The sequence below is a fragment of the Aythya ferina genome (genome assembly GCF_964211825.1).
Source record: "Aythya ferina genome assembly, chromosome: 4".
Lineage (NCBI taxonomy): Eukaryota > Metazoa > Chordata > Aves > Anseriformes > Anatidae > Aythya > Aythya ferina.
In genome coordinates this window covers 4,265,444-4,289,828 of record NC_140300.1, presented here as the reverse complement: position 1 = coordinate 4,289,828, position 24,385 = coordinate 4,265,444, and the positions used below count along the sequence as shown (strand labels likewise).

At 37.2% G+C, this 24,385-nt stretch overlaps 1 protein-coding gene across 3 annotated transcripts in view; it reads right to left on the bottom strand.

Annotated features, from left to right (window-relative positions):
* Positions 1–24,385, bottom strand: part of CTNNA2 (catenin alpha 2) — a 473,612-nt gene that overhangs the window by 56,385 nt on the left and 392,842 nt on the right. For all 3 annotated transcript variants that reach the window (XM_084518226.1, XM_084518227.1, XM_084518228.1), the window contains 3 exons: positions 6,196–6,288; positions 5,772–5,928; positions 2,269–2,469 (listed from right to left, as the gene is read on the bottom strand). In XM_084518226.1, the coding sequence (XP_084374352.1) occupies positions 2,269–2,469; positions 5,772–5,928; positions 6,196–6,288 (451 nt within the window). The remainder of the gene's footprint in view (positions 1–2,268; positions 2,470–5,771; positions 5,929–6,195; positions 6,289–24,385) is intronic.

The window sequence follows — 24,385 nt, the reverse complement described above, 5'->3', positions numbered from 1 at the left end:
AATCACAGAGAAACAATCATTAATCCCTTTGTGAAAGGTCTAAAAAGCTGCAAATAGAAAGAGTACTGTATTGTGTAGTGTAGCTTGGCTTTTTCTCTTTTTGGTTTATTACTCACAAGTTCACTTACATTTTACTAAGTACAAAATAAGTAATAACTTTGAGAAACAGTTACTCAGTTTTACACATTGAGTCTGGCATTAATAAATTGATGTTATCAAGACGCACTTAGTTCAGAGCTTCTAAAACTTAGTTATAAATCAAGTTATATCAAACAATGTTAAATACAGAATGTAAGCATTCCCTGTGCCTATTGTTGGTTTATTTAATTGTGTTGTAACTGACAGCTTCTCCTTTGAAAAATAATAGTAAATGTTTTTGCATAACATTAGGTCAGAAATATTAGCTGAATAAAAAGTCTGAAAAGATGTATTTTTTTTACTTTATAAATAAATGCTATTGTTAAAGGAGAGATTTTGAAGAATTCTTCCTATCAAATGGAGAGGTTACCACAGAGTACAACAAAATATTTTACTGTAACAAACCAGATTACTTTCTTTCGGTTACCTCATAATAGCAGTTCATAAACTTTCACAGCTAAGTTAAATTTCCAGTACTCATTTCATTGATCTCTCATTGATTACATAAAAAATAGGGGGAGTAATGACTGTTTTCTGATCCCTTTTTGCTTCTTCCACATGAAAAACCTCTGAGACTCTTAAATAGCATCATTAAACTTTGAGGAAGAAAAGAGGCAAGCTTTATTGCATTATCTTCAAGCTGTACAGAAAAAAATTTGACCCTCTACGTTCTGCCAGAACTGATGTGAACATGATTGTTGCATAGGAAATAGCTGTGTAACAGCTGTACACAAATGGAGCATGTACCATAGGCTGGAGATTACAGTTCTGATTTCCAGACTCTTCCCAGAAATGTGTCTCTGCAGCTCACAGCAGAGTCTATGAAAGTTAGTTTCTACAAGTGACCCTACAGTGTGTGTGGGTTGTGTGTGTGTGTGTGTGTGTTCAAGGCAAAGCTTTCTGGTCATAGGCACAATTGCAAGAATCCATGTTTCAGATATAATGTACAATATATCAAAAAGAAAAGCCAGAAAAAGAAAGAATACGTGATTCCTGGTTTTGCAATTTACCTGTGGAAATAGGGCTTGGAGTTAGTCCTTGAGCTCAAAGACAATTAGGTGGGGACAACAATAATACAACAACCAATATTAAATCATTCTTTTATCTCATTTTGCTGACTTCTGTTCTAAGAGCTGCCAGTCACAGAGGCTGCCAGTGCTACAATAGTTTTTGCTTTTTTATCTCACAGGGACCTGTTTGTTTTGTCTGGCATTACATTTGCCACATCTTGAACTGGTGCATTCTTACTTGGTCCTTCTAAAATAATATTGAGTATTTTAAAGCCTAGAGCAGATAGATAGGGGACGATCTGTTCAGCCATTTTCGGGCATCTACACTACATGCATCTTTATAATAGCTGGTCCTTTGTACCACAAGTGGAGATCTAGTCCATAAAGTCAATGAAATCCGAAGTATGATCCATCTGAACAAAATCCTTTGCTTTCAGATGAGAGCTCTTGATAGTACTGCCTGCACTGAACAATTCAGCTGCACACAGCAATAGATAATATTGAGTATAAAGGAGTCTAAAATGACCAGCGTAGATGTAATCAAACTTGATGTAATCACTTAGATGAATCCAATCTCTGGTTTCTGAAGGCAAAAACAGGTTACAATCTTTTTTTTTTTCTTTTTTCTTTTCCCAATCTATCTATCCATGTAATCTAACAGACTTTTATATTTTTTCAATCAGATAATATATTTTCAGTTGCTCAAATGTATTTTCAATGAAAAATTGTTCTGTTTAGAAACACTTCAGTCACCAGCAAGTACATTCACCTGCGCAGACCACAGAGTAATGTTTGTAATGATTTTCTAGAGACACACAAAACATAATCAACAGACTCAGTTCTTGAAGAAAAGGCTGTGTATTATTTACTGAAATACACTGCAGCTTTGATAAAGTAGACTATCTTTGATGGGTCACTGAATCTCTTCTCTTATACAGCTCTTGTCAATACGACTGCTGCAGTAGCACGGCGTAGAGAATAACAAAAGCACTCATTGTCATTAATTTGTTTGTTTAGATTTCATTTTCAAGCTCAGATTCCCCTCTGAGTTACAGATTTCAGAAAATTAACTGAAGGTCTTAAGTGACTTAATATTGAACAATATTTCAAATAAACTTACCAGTTTCAGAGAGCAGTTTGGTAGCTTCCAGTACCTTCTCAGTATAAACTCCTGTTTCATAGTTTTCCATCTCTGCATTAATGATGTGAATAACTCTGGCTGCACGGCCCCGGATGGCCCCAGCAGTTCTGTCTAGGGTATCAACATCCCCCTCTTGCAGAGCAATCACACACTTATTCACATCTTCTAGAATATGATTTTCTGGAAAGTAGGAAAAAAGATAAAACAAATATAAGTCTCATTTCATTTCATTCTTTGCAAAGCTTACTGATTTGGGTAAATGACAAACAGCAATACATTAAAAAATGATATTTATCTTATGCAACGTCTATCTTTAAAAGGTAGTGGGCTATGTCCCCTTAACTATGCTGAGAGTACCAACCTATAATTATTTGAAAAGTTGTCATATTAATTTCAAACATCGCATATATGATAATGAATACATAATAAAAATCACTGCAAAAAGGAGCATGATCAGATATTATGCAGATACTCTAATAAGCAGTTGGGCAATTTTCTGAAGATGAATTTACCCATTTCTATAAACATTTAATATGTATGCTTCGTTTGTGCCTAAATAAGTTAGAAAAGAAAATGAACCATTTTGAAAAGGCAACAGCAAATAGCCTTTTGCTCTTGCGATAGCCTCCCAGCAAATAGCAGGGAGTCTGTGCACGAGCAGTTCATCTCTGCAGATCCATGCCATCTGCACTGAGATTAAAGTGTGGATTTCTCATGACACATAGTATAATCATATGTGACTGTGCATATTCTGAAATAACAGTTGACTACAGTGAGTCTGCTCAGATGATGGTATACAAATTGATGGTGGTATACCAATTGGGCTTATGGAAACCTTGGGAGCTGCACTGGTTTTTCTTGGCTCAGAATCGGGCCATCTACTTTTCACATGCTGCAGCATCGTAGTTTGTCTGATATTCTCACAGATACCGTGGAAGGATGAAGCTGATTCTGACTAGCTCAGACATCGTTTCCCTCCAGCCAGTACAGTTAAAAATGATTTTAATAATAAAACCATGACTGAATTTCTTATTTTGAGCTAACTCACTCTAAGAAACTCTGAAACTCTAAACAGCAACATGCTTTTTCTGCCATAGCCACCAGGAAACTGAAAATAAAATGCTGTTCTTTTAAAATAAAATCAATCAGGTCATCAACTACTTTTAGTTAATTATCCTTTGCCACAAAAATAGTGACATACTAAGCTCCACTGCTAAAAATCCCAATGTTGGACCATTTGAGGGTTCCAGAAATGTTTTACCTAATGTTGAATTTTAAACTGCAACAACTCTGAATGAAAACTGGAAGTCCTCTGTGCTGTTAATCAGAGTCATTTGAAAGGCAAAACTCTCCATCCACATTAAAAAAAAAAAATGTTTTCTTGAAATATTTATTTGCTACTTCCTCCTAACCATTGCCATTTGCTTTACAGTGTCATGGCCAAATTTTGTCCCGCAAGAAGTACTTTCTGAACATGAACAGGCACTATGCTTGGAATACAAAGTAATTTATTAAAACTGTGGCCATCCCTCTCATCCTTCTTTTGATAGCCACTGTATTAATAAAACATGCCATCAGCTGTGACACTCAATATGAAGGGGAGGAAGTGTCATTTCATGAGATACGTTTAATCAGACACCAGGCCATTTTTGATGCTTCACTGGTTTAACAACTGAAAATAAAACTGCTCTGCGTAATCTAAGGCTTCCAAGCTTAGAGCTAGCAGTGACAGGCTTTCTGGATGCATTAGATGTTTTCTTATTTTTAAAAATATATATACAAATATATATCTGTGGACAGTATTAGAAAGAAATCTAAAAACAATAAATATACTAACTTCCCATCTGCCTTGGAAAGTTTGGATCTAAAGCCAGTTATTCTGAGTCAAGGCTACATCAACATAGGTGTTATGAGAAAATATGACCTGAGAAAAACAAAAAATAAAAATGTCATCTATTTAAATAACTTCTGGTTTTATGAATACAAGTGTTTGGAGTGAATAACAGTCCCCAAACAAATAATGAAATGGCTATTCAGAGCATGTTTCCCATCTCCTCACTATGTGGACTGGGTCTGCAGTTTACATCTTGCTCTGCCCTTTCCTTGCAGAACTAGGTCTGCTGAAAAGTGTTTGTATCCTCAGATAAAAACCTACCATTCTGAAGTACCCTTTTATTCTGAGAGTTCATTTTCTTGTCATGGCTTACGATAAACACTCTAGCAGTGGTCTTGAACAGTGGAGTGTAGTTATACTTAAACAAACCACTTCCTTGTTTCTGATAATAGTGGGATACAACCAAACAAAATGAAGAGCAAAGTGAAAAAGAATTTTATCCCCTGAAAAAGAATATAAATATATATATTTTTTTGTCCAAAGTTATTTAACTTTATTTGGAAATTAAGGAAATGTCAAGGAAAACACCACAGAGAGAAACAAAATTAAACTATCTCCTGTTTGGCTTTTCCATGAGGTTAGTTTGCTGCAAACTAACCTTGGCACTCCACAACCCTATTCACAAAAAATAAACTCTTTCAAACTGGCATAGGAAAATGATTTTTCTGCAGCAGATACTTAATCCAGGACATGCAGCACTTGCAATTATAGTATTTAGTGTACATGACTTTACCATAACAATACACTCTGCTACAGGTTGCAGAACTTTACAAGGAGGATGGAGAAAAGATAGTGGCTCAAAAAAGTCAACGTCCCTCCCTTGTCCACCCTTTCTCTACATAAGGACTAAAATACTTTGTCTGTTTTTGTAAAAGAGTTTGTTTCACATTATAGTCCTTCCAAAAGAGTTTAGAGAGCTGCGCAGATTTGCTATTATTACTGCTACTTTTCCACCTGGATGCATTGCTGCACCAATAGCAGTGGGACCCAGAAATGCTTTCTAACTCTTCCGAAATATTCACAGTGGTCATGTCCTGACAACGTGCCTAGATGAGCCTCACACACAGCATCTGCTTATTTCCTTTCTTCCTGTCCATGTTCAGAGCCTGGTGATTTGGTATGGAAGTTCAAGGGGTCAGGATTGTGTGGTACATCTGCCACACTGCTTAGACAGCTGATCTGAGCAAGGCTACAAAATAAAGTAAGGAAAGTTCATCTTTCCTCCTCTTGAATACAACTGCATGAGGACTCTGACAGTTTTTACAAATACTGTCCCACTTTTCACAAGTCAGTAATATATTTTCAAAAGGTGGCCAAAATTTTACTTTGTGATGGAGCTGAAACTACAATTCTCTGTAGAAATAGAGGCACATATAGGATGCTATTTTCTGGGAGACAAAAAGCCAACCATTGCTATCAAGGACGAATTGGCATAGCTTGGTTGCTCCCATCAGGTGCAGAAGATCAGCAGTCCAATAAGGATGGGATAATACAATAATGATCCTTTAGTAATTATAGCTTTTCTCTTCTCTGACCCATTACTTTAATTTAGCAATGAAGTTTTAGAAGACTCCCTTGATCCCAGTACCTGAAACAGAGAGAAAATCATCCACTGAAGTGATGTCATCAACAGCTTCGGTGAGAACTCGCACTTGTTTCTCCCACTGATCTTTAAAGACATCCATGTTGTCCTGTGCTACTTTGCTTTGGGGTCTGGCAGCCAATGTGAGTGCAGCATTTATTACCTGTTATTCAAAATCATGTGTTACAAAGGGTGGCAACAATTTTCACAAGGTAGAGAATAGACACTAAGATTAAATACACTTAAAAATACAGCATTACACCCCATTCAACACCTATGTCTCAAGATATGAAATTTTTCCCAGTTTGTACAAAGCAGGCAACAGTTTAATGACAAAGGCAAAGCTATAATGTTTTTCCTGTCTCAGCTACCTGATGCTTTTTAATACCGAAAGAGTTTTTGATCACTTGTTAGCACAAATCTTGCTTACCTGTGGGCACAAACTATCAATCTGTGTTGCTGCCATCCGCACTAACTTCACACCTTCTTCATTGTTTGAGATTGAACAGGCCAGATTTGCAACCTACAATGAAATCAGCAGAATAAAAATCAAGTTTGAGGCAAATGAGCCATTTCATACCTTTTTCTCTATTTATTGAGCCTTGGCTAGAATGAAAGAATTGTATACAAGAGGCATGATCCAGGATCTTCTGTATTGATGAAAAACTGACATAGATTATTTCCTAACTAGCAAAACTGAACTAGTCATCTTCTTCATTAGATTTTTCGAGAAATATTCCCTTGCTGTCAAGTGCATTGCATCCTCCTCTAGAGCCCGAGAATAATCTTCTGAGAAATCATATGGAGAATGTAGAGCAGTATCTAAACAATTACCTATACAGTTTCCTTTTATTAACTGTGTCCATTATGAACAATGGTAAACAGATTGATCTATACACTTTTCATTTTTGCAAAATTAATTTTGACGTCCTAACACATGGTATGCTTTGAGACAACATAAACAAAACTCTGACATTTTTACTGATACTGTGAAATGACATTTATCTTGAGTATCCAATTATTTCAGATCTCCATGGTATTAAGAATGCTAAAATTACCTGAATTCTCAAGTGGACCTATTTGTTTGTATGTGACTGTGTACCCTAGAGTAAAATGTCCATCAACAAGTATCATAACTTGGCCAATTAAAATGTCTCTTGAAAGCCTCATTGTGTAAAGTATGCTTAAAGATCTCCTTTAAAATTGTAGGAGTATACATGTGTTTTCTCTGGCACAGTTTTGGGAAGTCTGAACCTCATAAGACTGAAGGCTGTTTGGAGATGAAGGCAGGAGAGACTTAGAGGGACACCTAAATGAGATCTAGCAATCAGCACATGCCTCCAGACACCACAGAGCTGAATCTTTGCAGCTTACATACAAGCTGCAGAATATGTCCTCACAGCCCCTACAGTACTTCTTTCAAAAAAAAAAAAAATCCATCCCCTAAAGCTGTGTGCCAAGTCCACGAATCTGCCATGGGTTTTCAAAACAGCAATTCATTTCACAGTGCACATAATTATGTTCATCAGTGAGGTTTAAATCACAAAGATACATTCTGGGAGGGGGAATACATATTTTTCTTTTAATCATCAGAAAGTATGGCTCTTAATTCTCATCTACATTAAAACAAACTTATAAAATTTTAAATATGCTTCCTTGATATTATTCACTGTGCCTGAAGGCATAACTATCAGTTGGAAATGATTCATGAATTAGTTCAAATACCCCCATCTTTCCAATTTTCCTCCAGTCTCCCCTTGTGGTATTAATCTGTTCTCGTCTCTAGTGCACATCGCCACATTAGCCCTGGTCCATCTGTTCTTCATAGAACCTATTTCACTTCACAGTTATGTGGAACGTGGTTTGCATATATCACAGTGCCAAAGCTCAGGGAAGAAAAGAACCTAAGGCTTCAAAAAATCTTGCAGGCATTTCCTAGTCAAGTTTTCATCAAAATGTTGTGATTTTTATTTTCATTCCATGGTGAGACAAATGACTTAGTCTGTTTGTTAACAGCCTTACAGCGCTCATGTCAAAAACATTCTCCAAAGCTGACATCTTCCAATTAATTTACCATTTTCTGTAGTCCCTTCTTTGTGCACATCAAACAGACCACTTCAATCTTCACGAGAAACAAAAGCTAAGCAGGATAATAATTAGAATGCAGTAACACGAGTGGAAATTACAGACCTTAAAACTAGCAAATGTTATTAAGTTCAGCCAAAGCTATCTTCCTGTATTTAAAATAAGTGCTTTTTAGATTGCCCTTTCATTTTGTGATTATCATGATGAAAATCTGTCCTACGGCTCCAGATGCATGGTATATCTTACTTTTTCTCAGATAGCAGTGAGATATGAGACTGAAAGAGGCTGGGTGTCATGAAATGGCAATCAAACTATTAAGCAGTTCTTTTCCTTTGAGGTATCTTGAAGGAAAACTTTGCAGAACAAAGTCCATGAAAAACAAACAAACAAACAAACAAAAAAAACCACACATTTATTCTCTGTCTCTGATAATTATTCTTTCAACAGAATCTGGTAAGGTAATGTTTGGATATTGTAAAGTGTCCTGATTTTCCAAGAAAGGATAGAGAGATAACTTGAGAAAAGTTTTTCTCCCTTTCTGAAAAAAAATAATAATTTAGAGTTCAAAATAGTATTTTGGTTGCTGTTATCAGTACAGAAGGAGTACAAATATGGCGACATTAATTATGCACCAAAAGTGCATTACAGTTATCTACTTCAAAAAGAATATATTGATAGGTATCATGTATAATCCTAATCTAAATAGATTCTGTGGCTTATTTTAAATCTTGTTTAAATATAGCCCTTTATCATCAACAGTCAGAAAGCAATACTACTTTCACAATTCATCTGGGAGTATACCAGCCTGTACCATGGGAAGATCTGATTATGTCAAATAAGCTTAGAGATAAGCAAATCCTACAAAGGTAGATGCAATCTCGATAAAATTGAATTTAGCACTACAAATCAGAACTACTATGACTTTACCCAAAACTTATTTTTGAAATGTGGCAAGAAATAGATACTACTTGCTAAAGCTAATATTTTGGTGCCATCATTTATGCCTGGATCTGTGAAGCTATACACGTTTTAAGTGAACCCAATCACAAAATATTACGCTATTTAATTACTTTTGATCGCCTTTGTTATTATGTATATAATCAAGTTACCATCAAGATTTTTGGCAAGACAAGGCCCATATGCATGCTGAGTCCATAGAGACCACGAGGTAATTCAACAACTTTAGTCTACTTCAAATTCAACAGCTCCAGATACTTTTCCTACCTATGACCAAAAAAGCTTAGACCCAATTCCAACACACTGAACTGAGATATCAGGTGCTAGACTGATCTCTGAATAATGACAAAAGGAGAAAGGCACTTCCAGAGATTGTTCCAGATCTTTGGTAGACTATCTAATCCTCTAGATGTGTCTAGTTTATTGTTTAATAATAGTTAACTGGCCTTGGGGATTGCTGAAAGTAGTATTACTAAAATAAAAGACTTTTTACTGGTACACTATAATTGTTTTGCATCTGGATATTTAACACAGCACGTATTGTGAAGAATTCAAACTTTTCAAGGTTGGGAATTCATTTAATATGCTACTCCAAAGATCTAGTGTTGGATGGAGCAGATAACTTGGAAAGGAAATTAATAAGGGTGTATGTTATCATAGCTGCCAATTTGCCAAAACCTTGATTTGACAGCCTTTACCTTTATGCTTCAAGCATTCAGTTTCCACTGAAGCACTAAAGAATTTTATAAGAGGCTGTGGAAGTAACCAGGTGGTTCTTTATTTATTTGTTTTTTTGTTCATTGCTGTTTACTAAGTTCCTTGAGCAGATAGAATTCACTGATTGCCTGAAGAGAACTTAAGTTTGTATTAAGATCATTGTGGAATATCTGAAGAGTATGTACATGAATGAACACATTTTAAATACTAATATCAATGAACTGTGAATCATCCTTGAAATGCGTGGGGGAACTTAATAACAGTGAGACTGCTGTATAGAAAAACACTATTGTCCAGAATTTCAGATCTGCTAAGCTACTTCTACACCATCAAAACAATTGCTAAACACCTTAAACCTGTCCTACAAGAGCATGGGAAAGTAGTGAACAAGAAAATAAACACTACAGCTCTCATTATATTGCATTTTTCTGCAATCACCAAGGCCACTGAATGAATCCTAGAACTGGGGAGGTGGAAAAGTGAATTACTAACTCCTTCATACTAATTTCCTATCACTAGCACTGATAGCCCAAGATGCAAACCTGCAGCTTGTTAGGTGTCTATCTTTAATCACTCAAATTAGTTTCAATTATTTAAAATATATATCCCTACAAAATGTATTTGCATGTATTTGATTGTATTTCAGCCTCAAGCAGTTTCCTGCATTAAGTAAAATACAGCAGATAAAGGTGGGATGGAAGGACTTCACCTCTACTGTTGTTAAAAGGACACACCAAGGATAGGATTTATTCTCAAAGTAGACTTACATGGTAGCTGGAAGTGTAACTACTGCATGGGTAGGCAATGCCTACAATATTTTTTCTGTAGCTGGCATGGGTAATACATGCCATCATCTACAGTCAAGACTTGACTACAGTCAAGATAGCACAAACATCAGTGTAGATGAGCTATTTCTCATGGCTCCATCCACTCAGTTGAAGTTTGGAATAATGACTTTTCATTGCCTTTGCCACTTGTACTACATCAAAGACAGGAAAAGTTCTGCTATAAATTTGCACTCTAAATTATAAAAGTAATCAAGGATATTTTATACCAATTTATGTTATTTTTACACTGATGAGAATTAGATGTAGCTATCTTTAGTTGTGTTTTTAAACTATACTACTTCCAATTTTGACATGAGCTTGTTGTACTATTAAGTGTAATTATGATTATCAATATATACAGTCCTCTTATTCAATACATCAAAAGATCATAAATTCAAAGATTTAACATGGCCACTGTGAATTCAATGCAAGCAAAAAGGAAAGCAAAGAAATCCATTGCTTAGAGTAAAAAAAAAGAAAAAAAATGAAAGAAAAAAAAAGTATATACTACAGAAAAGCAGCAATATCTACACAAATGCTACAGAATATTGCAACTAATGTATGTAGTCAATTTTTCAATTTCTTTTATTCTTTTTTTTTGCAACAGTTTGATTAGAAAGAACAAGACAAAAAAAGCTCTATCCAGCTTCCTCAACCATTGAACCATCTCAAGGCAAAGAATGAAAGAATGCAATCTATTTACATCTTAATTCTGTACATTATTTATAAATATATATATATATTGCTTTTGTAATGCGCCTTTTCTATTTAAGTTATTTCATTTTCCACTTTAGTTAACTGATAGAAACAATGGAAGAAAACTTACAGCAAGTTATTCTCTTTCCCTAAAATAGGGTTACTTAAGCCCAAGACACAATCAAACTTATCTGTCTACACCACGTACTTGAGAAACTGAAATTGTCCAGGCTACTTAGTTTGAGTTGAAAGTTGTTTCAGTAAGACTTTAACATTCACAGTGAACTAAAGCCAAGAAAATAATCAGCTATCATGTTTCACCTGAGGAGCACTAACTTGCTGAACCATGATATCTTGACTACCTTCCATTATTTATCCATCTTAGTAGTTTATCCAAATATTGTTACGATCTCTGAATCCTTCAAAATTTTGACATATATTAATGTTGGTGGTACTGCTGGAGGCATCCCAGTGATATTCTTGGAGCCACAACAAATATTCGCTAAACAAGAGCACAGAGTTACAGCTAAGTTATCCAAGACTTTCAAATTACTTATCTTTACTGTATTCGCTCAAGCATTATATTATAAGCAAAACTCATATTCATCACTAGACAGGATGTTTTTGCACATACACAAACAAGTGCCAACAGTCAAAATGTCACAGAGTACATATTGCAGCAGTTTCTTCCTCCTCATGGACTGCAGTGCCAATTTGTATTACGCTGAAAATACTACACTGTGGTCTCTTTCTAAGGACCTATTCCACTGGTATGGGCGAAACTCATACTGGATAATATGGCCAGTTGCCCATCACTTATATAAATCAATCATGTGGTCTTACCTAAATACAAGATACATTTTTAATTCACAAGTATTTACAAATCTAAGTATATGCACAGATGTAAAAATTGCATTTCTTTTGTAAATTACAGATGATCTAATTAACTTAATTTGATGCTTGTTCTGAAAATTTTTTAATACCTAAACCTCAACATATTTAATATAAACTATTCACACATTAACAATGTTCTGTTCGTATCTAAACAGGTTGGTAACAGCAGGATGTTAGAAAGTTACTGAGAATTTAAAGCACAACATCTGAATGTTTTATTTCATAACAAATCTGCTGTCCATGGAACCTATGAAAAACTCCTTTCACTTCTCAAAAGGTCAATGACATATTCACTTGTACTTATTACCGGAATAAGGCCTTACATCACATGCACAAACTTTCTTGAGACTTCTTCCACATCAGGCTGAAAAACCCTTTGGAGATTTCTGCCTTTGGTAAAGTTCAAAACAACTCTGACTTGGAGAAATTCAGTGTGTCTTGGAGAGAGATTTTTTAAAGAAACTTACAAATCGTAGATGCCTAATGTGTACTGAAGGCTCAATTCAAAATGCAAAAATCCCTGCTTCAGACAATTTCAGTGAAATGTTATTATTCCCATCTGAGTACCTTTAATTTTCTAAGACAAGTTTGGTACATGCCATGCCAATTTTCTATAGGATGAAATAGAAAGGAGATCAATTATGAAGCACCTTGAAAAATCCTTCTGATTTACATTTTTCATAACTGAAAGAAAAAAATCCCATTCAATTATAGAATTGCAATAAAGAATACAAGGAATAGATACTGTATTATATCAGATCCTTTACTTCAAAGTTACACAATAATAATAATAATTTTAAATATGAATCTAAAAAAGCATTCAACAACAGTTTGGTATTGACCCTTCTTTTTTCCTTTCTCTTTCTAAAGTAGAATTTGACCATACAAGCGTAAATAGATCAAGTTTCTACACAGCATTGATGAGCCCCAACTGTGATAAATACATCTGACTGGTTCAAATGTCTTCTAAAACAAGAGGGGTAATCACTAGATGTGTTTGGAGTGTGATGCTAGTGTGTATGTGTGATTTTAGACTGATTTTCTAGGTCATGGCTATTTCTCAGAAGGGTCAACCCAAGCATTCTCTGTGGACAACAGGGAAAAACAAACTTACTATAGAAAAGACAGATGATTGTTTCAAAGCATTTTTCCAATTTGAACTTGAAAAAAATAATCTGGAAAGCTCTTGAGGTTTATTTATAAAATTATTTAAGCAATGCTGTTGGGCACTTGGAGAACTGCCAGAACTATCAACGCACATCATCAGCTGGAGTAAACAGCTGTTCCAGTTACCATAAATGAAGTCCCATTCTCACAATTAAAAGTCTGGGCACACCTTTGTTAGATGTTCTGTGTTCAACTATGTCTTTAAATAGACCAGAATTTGAGGAATTTAGAAAAGTGGGTTGGGATATTACTTCCCAGAGCTGAAATTAATAGAAATATTTCCTTCTTTGACAGCAAACTCCTGTGGGAATTGCATAAGATCCTCACACTTTTTCTAAAGAGTATGCTTCTGAGGCATTCAGCTGGAATGCAACTAATTGGTAGTCAGTTATAATGGGAAACCCAAATACCTGCCACTTGGCCAGCACGACAGGCACTGAAGACAGCAGAAAAGGGCTTCTCTCCAGAGAGTGTATGTTACAGGGCTAGGAAGCACTCAGCTTCAGGTGATGTGGCTCTCTCCCTTCAAAGATTTGTTTGCTATACTGATGCTATTTCTGAATTATTTTTGCATATTCTTACACTGCTTCTGAGTATCTGTTGCTGAAGTTACAAACAGCTGTGGCAACCCATGAAGAATAAGAGCAGGTCTTAGTCTCAAAAATACTGTTAAGACCAGATTACTGCTTTATTTTAACTGGTATGCTTTAGCAACAAAGCACTGCACTGGTGAAACGCAGTCCTACAAGAAAGCAGCTGACAGAGCTGTAAGTAATCTGTTGTCTATCTATTCATGTGGGGCATGAAACATAGTTTTGTGGCTTAGACAAGGATAACACAACTGCTCAGTTTTGGTAGTATGCCTTCAATTAATTAATTTAATTTAGTGATTTTTCTGAGTTACAGGTATAACTGTATTTTACCTTGGTATGATACATGTTTATTTTCTTCCTTTCACAAAAAGAGAATATTAACATCCAAGAATTCCTTTCATGAAAGTCAGAGACCAACAACCTACCTTGACGTTCCCTTGCCTCTGTTAGCATGATCAGGTTATTTTTCTACTTCATTTGACAATAGGTAAAGCTTTTTTTTCTTTTTAAATCCATAATTTGGTATTCATACTAGCAAGGAATGCAGAGGAATACCAAAAACCATACCAACATTTCTGCAATAAAAGACAATAGAAGCCTTAACCAACGGTAGCTTTTATGCTCTAAAATATGCAAGAAGGCCTGTTATGAATGTAATGAATCATGAACACTGTATACTGAACTACTCAAGGGATGAGGGGGCAGTTGGTGTTCTATAGAAACAAGATTAACAAGACTGCAATGTATATGAGTTGATCCCATAAAGCTGTTTTGATAACTTACTACTGCTTGATAACTTACCACTGGCACTACTATAATTAATAGATATTAATAGCAAGTAGTTACCAAAGCAATCTATCTAATAACTGTCCACTATTTTGGCAAACCATTCAGTGACCCTGGAACAGGGATACATGCTTGACTAGGCTGTGATAATTAAAAATTAGTTGCATTATTAGGAAGCTATACTTAGAATGTTGTTGAAGAAAAGAAGGGGATTGTAGTAGGAATTCAAAAAAGTCCAAGATAGCAACAGAAGCTTTGAAGATATGAACGCAGTGTGATAACAGAGACTCCAGGGTATAATCACAAATTGCAATTACTGATCCTGAAGAAACACAATTTTTGACCTAGACAGAACCAAAATTAGAACTGAAGTTGAGCAAAGAAAGAAAGAATTCTTGAAGTTGAGCATACAGAGAAAGGAACTTTCTATTACAGATGCTTGTGGTTGATAGCACAGGTGGAGATATCTTTATATATAAGCATACAACAATAGCAACTATAGTCGTCATAAGCACTGGATGAAAAATTGGAGATGTTGCATGAGAAGGAAGACTGCCAGTGTAAAAGAAATCTGAGATTATCATGATAGAGGGTATGTAAAATGCAAATTGTTTTAAGAAATCAAGATTGATTGGTTCCCTGCTCACAAAGAAAAGCTAGTAAAAGTTTATGATTGTCTTCATAGAGGTAGTATTTTTATTTACAGTGATATCTTAAAGGCTTTCAAAGAGACATTCAGAGCAAGATGGATTTTACATGTATCTGATTTTTGTGCAATGGTATTCTGTAAAATAGTTTTACAATAACTTAGCTATTGTTCCACATTAATGCAAAGTGTTTTCATCCACCCAAAGCCAGAATGTGTGGACCATGCAACAGTATTAGATGCTCACTCTTCTATTCATCCTGCCAATATATAATCCTGGCTTGGAGATATTAGCTCCAAATACTACTTAGTTTACTCAGCTCCATAGTGTCTCTCTTTCCTGCTAGCACAGTGATTTATTTTTTTTCTTGGAAAAGACTTTTAAAATATGAGCATCTGATACCAAGAAACAAAGACCCAAATAATTTCACGGAGAAGTACTATGTGGAAATTAGAGGTATTTTCCCACTTCTGTATTATTTAAAATAATAATAATAATTAAAAAAAAAAAGTTCTTGTCCTGTCACTCTAAGTATAATCAGAGACAGAGAAATGACTTTCAGCTGATTAGAAGACAGCAGCTGCATTTATACCAGTAAACCAACCAGAGAAAATGCATGGGCCTGAACCAGCTAATCCAGCTTTTTCAACTATAAGCAAAATCCTTAGAATCGTTTTAACTTAAACTACCTAGCCCTCCTCCATATAACACATGGTTTCTCTTGATTTGCTCTCATAAGTAAGTAAAAGACAATGAGATGAGGAAAGACTGCCCTGAAATTTAGTTCCTTTTCCTCTGCTGAAAGGGGAACACGCATTCAACAACAATAACAAAAGTTATTCCACGTGCTGGAATTCATATCCTTGAATTATATTTTCTCTAAGAAAAAAATGCACTTTTAAATTAAGAAATTTACTTTTTCCACATTTTTGTCAGTACTATAACAATTTTCATCTTAGTTGTTAAACTCAATGATATGGTTTATTTTCTATTTGATTAAAAATTTTTACAGACATATTTTTGACTCAGTCATACATTTTATCCTAGTTCTCATACATTTGCAGTTCTATGCATGAAAGCTGATTACCTTTTTGAAAGGATCATCATTAGCTCATAAAAACCTAAAACCATTTGAACAAAAACAGGATTATTTCCTGTGTGTTAGTTACAAAGTGCTGTTACGGGCTTTTTCTTTGACTTATCCAGAAAACCTTACTTGTCATATGAATGCAGCTCACACAAATAGCTTTTAATAAGGAGTTTTATATCAATAGCTTTTTGTGTAACTTTTAACATTAACCATAAAATGACAACAAACATATCTAAGAAATCAAAACTGACATCAAAATTCTAGATGGGACTGCAGACAGATCTTTAATTCACTGTGCTGTGATTTATGGTCCTCTTGGTGTGCAGAGACCAATATAATAAGTCCATTCTCTCTGCTATTAGACTTAATAAGAGTATCAGTATGCTTTTGGGCTCCTTTACAAAATGCTGGTTCAAAGGGCTAGTGAGTCTATGACAAAACTGCAGTCTCTCCACCACTATACCTGAATCATTTTTTCAAATTCTGATTAACGTAATTCAAATTAACAGAGTAAAACCTCAGTGATAATTATACTCTTAAAGTTTCAATTAAAATAGGCAAGTGGTTTAAGGACACATGCCTTATTAGCCCCTCACTGCGTCACTGAAGAATGAGTTTACCTGATAGCACACACTGAGGAATCTGAGCAGGTGAGAGGGTGAGAGGCTTCATAAATTCTGTGAGAAAAGCTTATCTGGACCTGACACTTGACCAAGAAATACAAATCTCTAAGAAACCAGTATTCATAACGTCTGGTGTTTACAGGACTGTTTGTCTAATAAAAGATATTACTTCTTCCTACAAACTCCAGCAACAGTTGCACAATGGAAAAATCTTCAACTAGGAAATAGGACATTTACTGTCTCTCTGTGGGGCTATATGCTGTTTATGAGAAGACAGATTTGTAGTAACAGGATGTTTTAGCATGCTTTCATGGGCATTTGTGACATGCTGAAAACAACACCTTTAATACCACTCTGGACACGTGAAATAAGTGGTTGGGTCAAGGAGTTGTTCCAGCAATTTTATTCTGGTTTCTGCAAGACCTTTTCAGTAAATCACCTTTAAAGTCCACCACGTGTGAATGAACGAATCATGGAAGTAGAAGGTTGTATTTCTTCCCTGTGTTTATTAGGAAGGTTCATCAAATCAGATGTTATCATTCAGTTTTCCAAGATCTGTTCTCTAAATCAAATCCTTCCTGATACCTTGGAACAGGAAAAAACAGAAAGGATATAGGAAATACAAGCATTCCTCCAATAAAATGTAGCATTACTGAGTCTCCTGTCAGTCACAGAATCACAGAATTTCTAGGTTGGAAGAGACCTCAAGATCATCGAGTCCAACCTCTGACCTAACGCTAGCAGTCCCCACTACACCATATCCCTAAGCTCTACATCTAAACGTCTTTTGAAGACTTCCACGGATGGTGACTCCACCACTTCCCTGGGCAGCCTGTTCCAATGCCTCACAACCCTTTCAGTAAAGAAGTTCTTCCTAACATCTAACCTAAAACTCCCCTGGCTCAACTTAAGCCCATTCCCCCTCGTCCTGTCACCAGGCACGTGGGAGAACAAACCAACCCCCATCTCGCTACAGCCTCCCTTGAGGTACCTATAGAGAGCGATAAGGTCGCCCCTGAGCCTCCTCTTCTCCAGGCTGAACAAGCCCAGCTCCCCCAGCCGCTCCTCATAGGACTTGTTCTCCAGGCCCCTCACCAGCTTCGTCGCCCTTCTCTGCACCCACTCAAGCACCTCGATGTCCTTCTTGTAGCGAGGGGCCCAAAACTGAACACAGTACTCGAGGTGCGGCCTCACCAGAGCCGAGTACAGGGGGACGATCACCTCCCTAGCCCTGCTGGTCACACTGTTCCTGATACAAGCCAGGATGCTGTTGGCCTTCTTGGCCACCTGAGCACACTGCTGGCTCATATTCAGCCGACTATCCACCATCACTCCCAGGTCCTTCTCTGCCTGGCAGCTCTCCAACCATTCCTCTCCCAGCCTGTAGCTCTGCTTGGGGTTGTTGCGCCCCAAGTGCAGGACCCGGCACTTGGCCTTGTTGAACTTCATGCAGTTGACCTCAGCCCATCGGTGCAGCCTATCCAGATCCTAAATGCAGTCCCATTAAATGCAGTTGTTTGAGCTGTAATTGTACCCATGAATACATCCAAAGGAACTGATGGATGCTACCAGTATTTTCCTTTAAACCATGGACTGCTTGTCTGTGGAGCATGTGGGGAGTAACACCTCACCATGTCCTTCAGTAAGTGTAGGCAAATCAAGTTTCTTTCAATTTTGGGAACATTCTGGCATAGTTTGATTACTTTCATCAGGAGATTAGATGCCACAGGAGTGTCCGTTCCACTGCATAATAATTAACACACTATTAACAGAAGTTGTGGAAATTAGAACTGAAAGCAAACTTGACAGATGATACCCATCTGAAAACAGGATGGGCTCTACCTAAACCACTCTTGGCAGATGTTTGTTTAATCTAGCTTCACAAATCTGCATTGATACAAGCTGTATGAATTTATAACTCCTGTACATGAAAGCTGTAACTGGGGAAAAACATGACTCTACACACTAAAAGTGTGTAGTGAGGTCAGTTGTACTAGACCAACTACTGTGAGCAGGAGCTAACCTGAACTTAGGGCCCATTCTCATGTATGATATTAAGACATAGAGTAATGACCACAAGAAGAAAAAAAAATAACATTTTTGTTTCCTCCACATATTTATCCTTAAAAATCTTATTGTTAGCTAAAATCTGGATCTGAGCCATTAGATTTTTGTTAGTGAAAAACATATCTACTGCACAGCAGTAAGGCATTTGCATCCATTAGGACTATCTTTATATAACAATTTCACCAAATCTTAGTACTTTAAAAAAGACAAACAACCCTCTCTTAAAATGTGATCTACTCTGAAGTTTCATACCTCAGTGTAAATGACATTTTTATCTAAAAGAAAATTTGACATCTCTTTATAATGTCTTTTCGGAATGTCTTTTCTACACTTGAAACCATACGACAATGGATCAGTGTTCGAGTCTAAGCAGTTTCATCTTGTAAATTAAATTTCCACATATTACCCAGGATCCTGAAATATCTCTGTGTACTTGGAAGACCAAAGAAAAAATATTAAAACATATCTTTGAAGGATTTTTCTTTTTCTGACAAGTTATCTTCAGAACAGGTAGCATGCTGGTTTTTCTGATCTGTTTAATGTATTGCTATTGCTGTCTCAGACAACTGTAGCATCTTAGACAGCCCAAATAACAGAAACATAATGATAAAAATGTTGAACACTATTTATGTCATGTTATTTAAAATTCATCTTGGTGAGCTCAAAAATTCTACTTATTTGAAAACCAATTCCTGTTCTAACAGTGAGAAATGCCAACAGCAACTTTGAACTGATTAAAATGTGTTAGGAATTTTTAAATATATATACTTTAAATTACATATGTGAGAGTGAGAGAGAGACAGAGGGGGGGTTCAAGTGCAACTATCAACAAAAACATTTAAGCAATTGCATGTTAAAGAACTGCAGATCACATTCAACACTTAACTAGATGATAATTCTAAAGTAGAAATATAACACTCACCGACTGACATAAAATGACCAAAACCTTTCATTCAATCCATCCAATGAGACAAAGCTGAAGATCCCCAGCTGATGTACAGCAGCTTTGTTCCTTTGTTAGCAAAGCTTCAGTGATTTACACCAGCCTTGGCTCATGGAACACACTCTTTGGACAATAAATTGTAGCTTTGACAAACCAAGGTAGAAATGAATTCCACGATCAATCCACCAACGACACACAAATGGTAGTAAATGTTGCTCAGTTTTCACTCCTCCGTATGTATAATGGCCTCACGGAAATGTTTATGGGACTCTGTATAGTAGTATCTCTCTAGTGCCAGGTCATGTATAGAAAGAAGTAAATAAAATAGGATTTTCTAAATGTGGCAATTGATTATGAAAGCCTTTCTTCCACTGGCAAGAAAAAGACAGAATTCGTTGACTGAAGAATGTGTTGTAGACTGTAAATATATATATATAGCACATTGCTACCAGAAATGAATAATGTATCACAAACCCAAAGTGTTTCTATAGCTTGTTCTTCTAACCCACATTTTTTTAATGGTTAATTTGTTATGAATTCACTGAACCATCAGCAGCATATATTAGCACTACTACAAACTGGGATTTATTCATCTAGCTGCACACTGGGATTTGTTCAGTTATCAGGGGTCAGTGAACATGTAACATAGTTTTATAAACTGATATTGAACAGGAAGAAACCGCATAAGAATGAAGCAAGAATAACAACAAGCCAGAGAGTCAGGTGTATATTTCTTGCTACAGGTGTTATTCTCACATATTTATTTTTTTTTTCTGCTGTCAGGGAACTGATGCTTTTTAAAATACATATATTTTAAATCCTTACTTTCTTTATATATACATTTTCTTTTTTTTTTAGTTCTCTAAACCCGTTGGCAGCTGCCATGATGACAGCTTACTGCCAGCTAAAAGGGCAGGGGAAGGAATGGCACGAGTGCTCTGACTGTGTGGCAGAACCAAACAAAATGGGGTTTTGTCCCAGGGACAGCAATTCCCAAATGGCAACACAATGTGCTGTAACTTGGATTTTCATTGCTAGAAGCTTTTAACATACTTTGCATTCTTTCTTCAAAAATTAGTGTTATCAAATCAATGATTATCATTTTCCCCATATATTTAGCATTATTTGGTAATCAGCTTCAGTAGAATTAATCTTGATTTACATCAGCATGAATGACAGACATGAGCTCCATAGTCTGAGGATAACAGATATTGAAAGTGTTTATTTGCATAAACGCAATGAAAACAATTTTGTTTTTGAGTCGATGGAAAAATAACCTTTGGCTGTTCCAGTCTGAGAAACTACCTTTTCTAAGAGGGTGACAGTCAATAGTCTGCAAGCTATTATCTGCTATCTATTATACTAATTTTATGTTGTAGTCATAATAAACATCAAGAAACAATGTAAAATCATACAGAATTGTATAGTAACACAGACTGTTGTTAGAACCAGGTTGAGAATACATTGCTGCAGTGCTTGTTTACCTGTTTGGTTTAAATGAGGAAATATAGCATCATAAAAATATTCATACAGACACACACAAAGATACTTGTACACAACTGTTCAGTATTCTGTGATTATGACAAAAATTTGTAGGAAGAATATTTTTTCAGGTTACTCTTCAGAGCCAAAATTCCTAAATTGTCTTTTTTCAGAAGACAAAAAATATTATATATAACGGTAAATGGACTTTCAATGAGGATATTTGAACAGAAAATATGTTGAGAAGACACTGGTGTACTTAAGATCAGCTTTACTCATTTTAGAAATTCACAGAAGAACCACTGATTTTCATGTTGTACTATTCCTTGCTTAAGCACTCAATTTAAGAAGGGAGAACAGAAGTGATTTACATTGAATATCTTGATCTCATTTCAAGAGAATGGCTTGAAAGAAAACACAGTCAAGTTGAAAGTCTTAATGTTCTACTTGAATTCACATGATTTATGGGAGGGAAAAAGAATCTACACTGTTTCAACAGGCTGAGAAAAGCTAGTTTCATCTACATGGGCTAAAGGAACCAAAATTCAAACAAACACTCAAACTAACATTTAACACTCCAGCTGACATTCAACACTGACATTCAAACTCACATTCCAGCTAAGAATAAATCTTCTTTTGAAAAATCCTAAATCTAAAATAGGACAGATACCGCATTCTTCTATACTGGTATAATTAGATGTACTGGACAGAATTCATCTTATTCCTCTGGATTTACAGAGTGTAATTGAAGCCTACCCTATAGAAAAATGCCAAATATACCATTGAGAGTGCTCAAGTGACAGTTCTTTCTCCTAAGAAACATGGTTCAAATTGGAATTAAGAAAAGATACCCAAATATGCCAGTGCAAGCTTGCATTATTATTATGAAAGATTCCAAAGTATTCTGAAGTATTTTTATGCATTTTCAAAATCACTTACTGGCCTTTAGCAAGCTGTTCTTCAAATTTGAGCTGCACTTTTCCATTACCAAATGGTCAGCAGGAAAGTAATGCTTTACTTTTTTTGGTTAATAAATGGCTCTGTTATTTGAGGAATGAACTCTGCGCTTTCCAGTTCTCTATATATTCACCCCAATACATGTAAGGTGGCCATATAATAGTAAAAGCTGACCATCCTTACACTTCTCTCTTCCCCACTCCACCAGGTTCTTATGGTTCCTTGGATGTCTGAGTCAGACAGTGAGCAGAAGCAGTTTGTTACTGCCATTTCGGTATCAAATTGGAGAAAGGCAAAGCTAACTACCCTCAAAACCAATCTAATGAACCTACACAGAGTGATGAGCTTACTTTCCAGACAAAAAAAGCCAGCATCTCAGACTGTGGGCTTCCAAAATACTCCCCAAACATGGGTGAAGACAGAACAGATACAAATTTCACAAGCTTCAAGCAGACCCCTGAGGGCCCATCTTTTATAAGTTGTCCAGTGTTTACTATCACAGAATCACAGAATCACAGAATTTTCTAGGTTGGAAGAGACCTCAAGGTCATCGAGTCCAACCTCCAACCTAACGCTAACAGCCCTCCACTAAACCATATCCCTAAGCTCTACATCTAAACGTCTTTTGAAGACTTCCAGGGATGGTGACTCCACCACTTCCCTGGGCAGCCTGTTCCAGTGCCTCACAACCCTTTCAGTGAAGAAGTTCTTCCTAACATCTAGCCTAAAACTCCCCTGGCTCAACTTAAACCCATTCCCCCTCGTCCTGTCACCAGGCACGTGGGAGAACAGGCCAACCCCCACCTCGCTACAGCCTCCCTTGAGGTACCTAAAAAGAGCGATAAGGTCGCCCCTGAGCCTCCTCTTCTCCAGGCTGAACAAGCCCAGCTCCCTCAGCCGCTCCTCGTAGGACTTGTTCTCCAGGCCCCTCACCAGCTTCGTCGCCCTTCTCTGCACCCGCTCAAGCACCTCGATGTCCTTCTTGTAGCGAGGGGCCCAAAACTGAACACAGTACTCGAGGTGCGGCCTCACCAGAGCTGAGTACAAGGGGACGATCACCTCCCTAGCCCTGCTGGTCACGCTGTTCCTAATACAAGCCAGGATGCCGTTGGCCTTCTTGGCCACCTGAGCACACTGCTGGCTCATATTCAGCCGACTGTCCACCATCACTCCCAGGTCCTTCTCTGCCTGGCAGCTTTCCAACCATTCCTCTCCCAGCCTGTAGCTCTGCTTGGGGTTATTGCGCCCCAGGTGCAGGACCCGGCACTTGGCCTTGTTAAACTTCATGCAGTTGACCTCAGCCCATCGGTCCAGCCTATCCAGATCCTCCTGCAGAGCTTTCCTACCCTCAAGCAGATCGACACATGCACCTAACTTGGTGTCATCTGCGAACTTACTGAGGGTGCACTCGATGCCCTCGTCCAGATCATCGATGAAGATATTAAAGAGGACCGGCCCCAGCACCGAGCCCTGGGGGACGCCACTAGTGACTGGCCTCCAACTGGACTTGGCTCCATTCACCACGACTCTTTGGGCCCGGCTATCCAGCCAGTTTCTAACCCAACGAAGCGTGCGCCAGTCCAAGCCAAGAGCAGCCAGTTTCTTGAGGAGAATGCTGTGGGAGACGGTGTCAAAAGCCTTGCTGAAGTCAAGGTAGACCACATCCACAGCCTTTCCCTCATCCACCCAGCGCGTCACTCTGTCATAGAAGGAGATCAGGTTCGTCAGGCATGACCTGCCTTTCATAAAGCCATGCTGACTGGGCCTGATCGCCTGCTTGCCCTTCAAGTGCTGCATGATGACTCTCAGGAGGATCTGCTCCATGAGCTTTCCTGGCACTGAGGTCAAACTGACAGGCCTGTAGTTTCCTGGGTCTGCCCTCCGGCCCTTCTTGTAGATGGGCGTCACGTTTGCTAGCCGCCAGTCGATTGGGACCTCCCCCGATAGCCAGGACTGTTGATAAATGATGGACAGTGGCTTGGCCAGCTCCTCTGCCAGTTCCCTCAGTACCCTTGGGTGGATCCCATCTGGCCCCATCGACTTGTGCACATCTAAGTGCCGTAGTAGGTCACCAACCAGTTCTTCATGG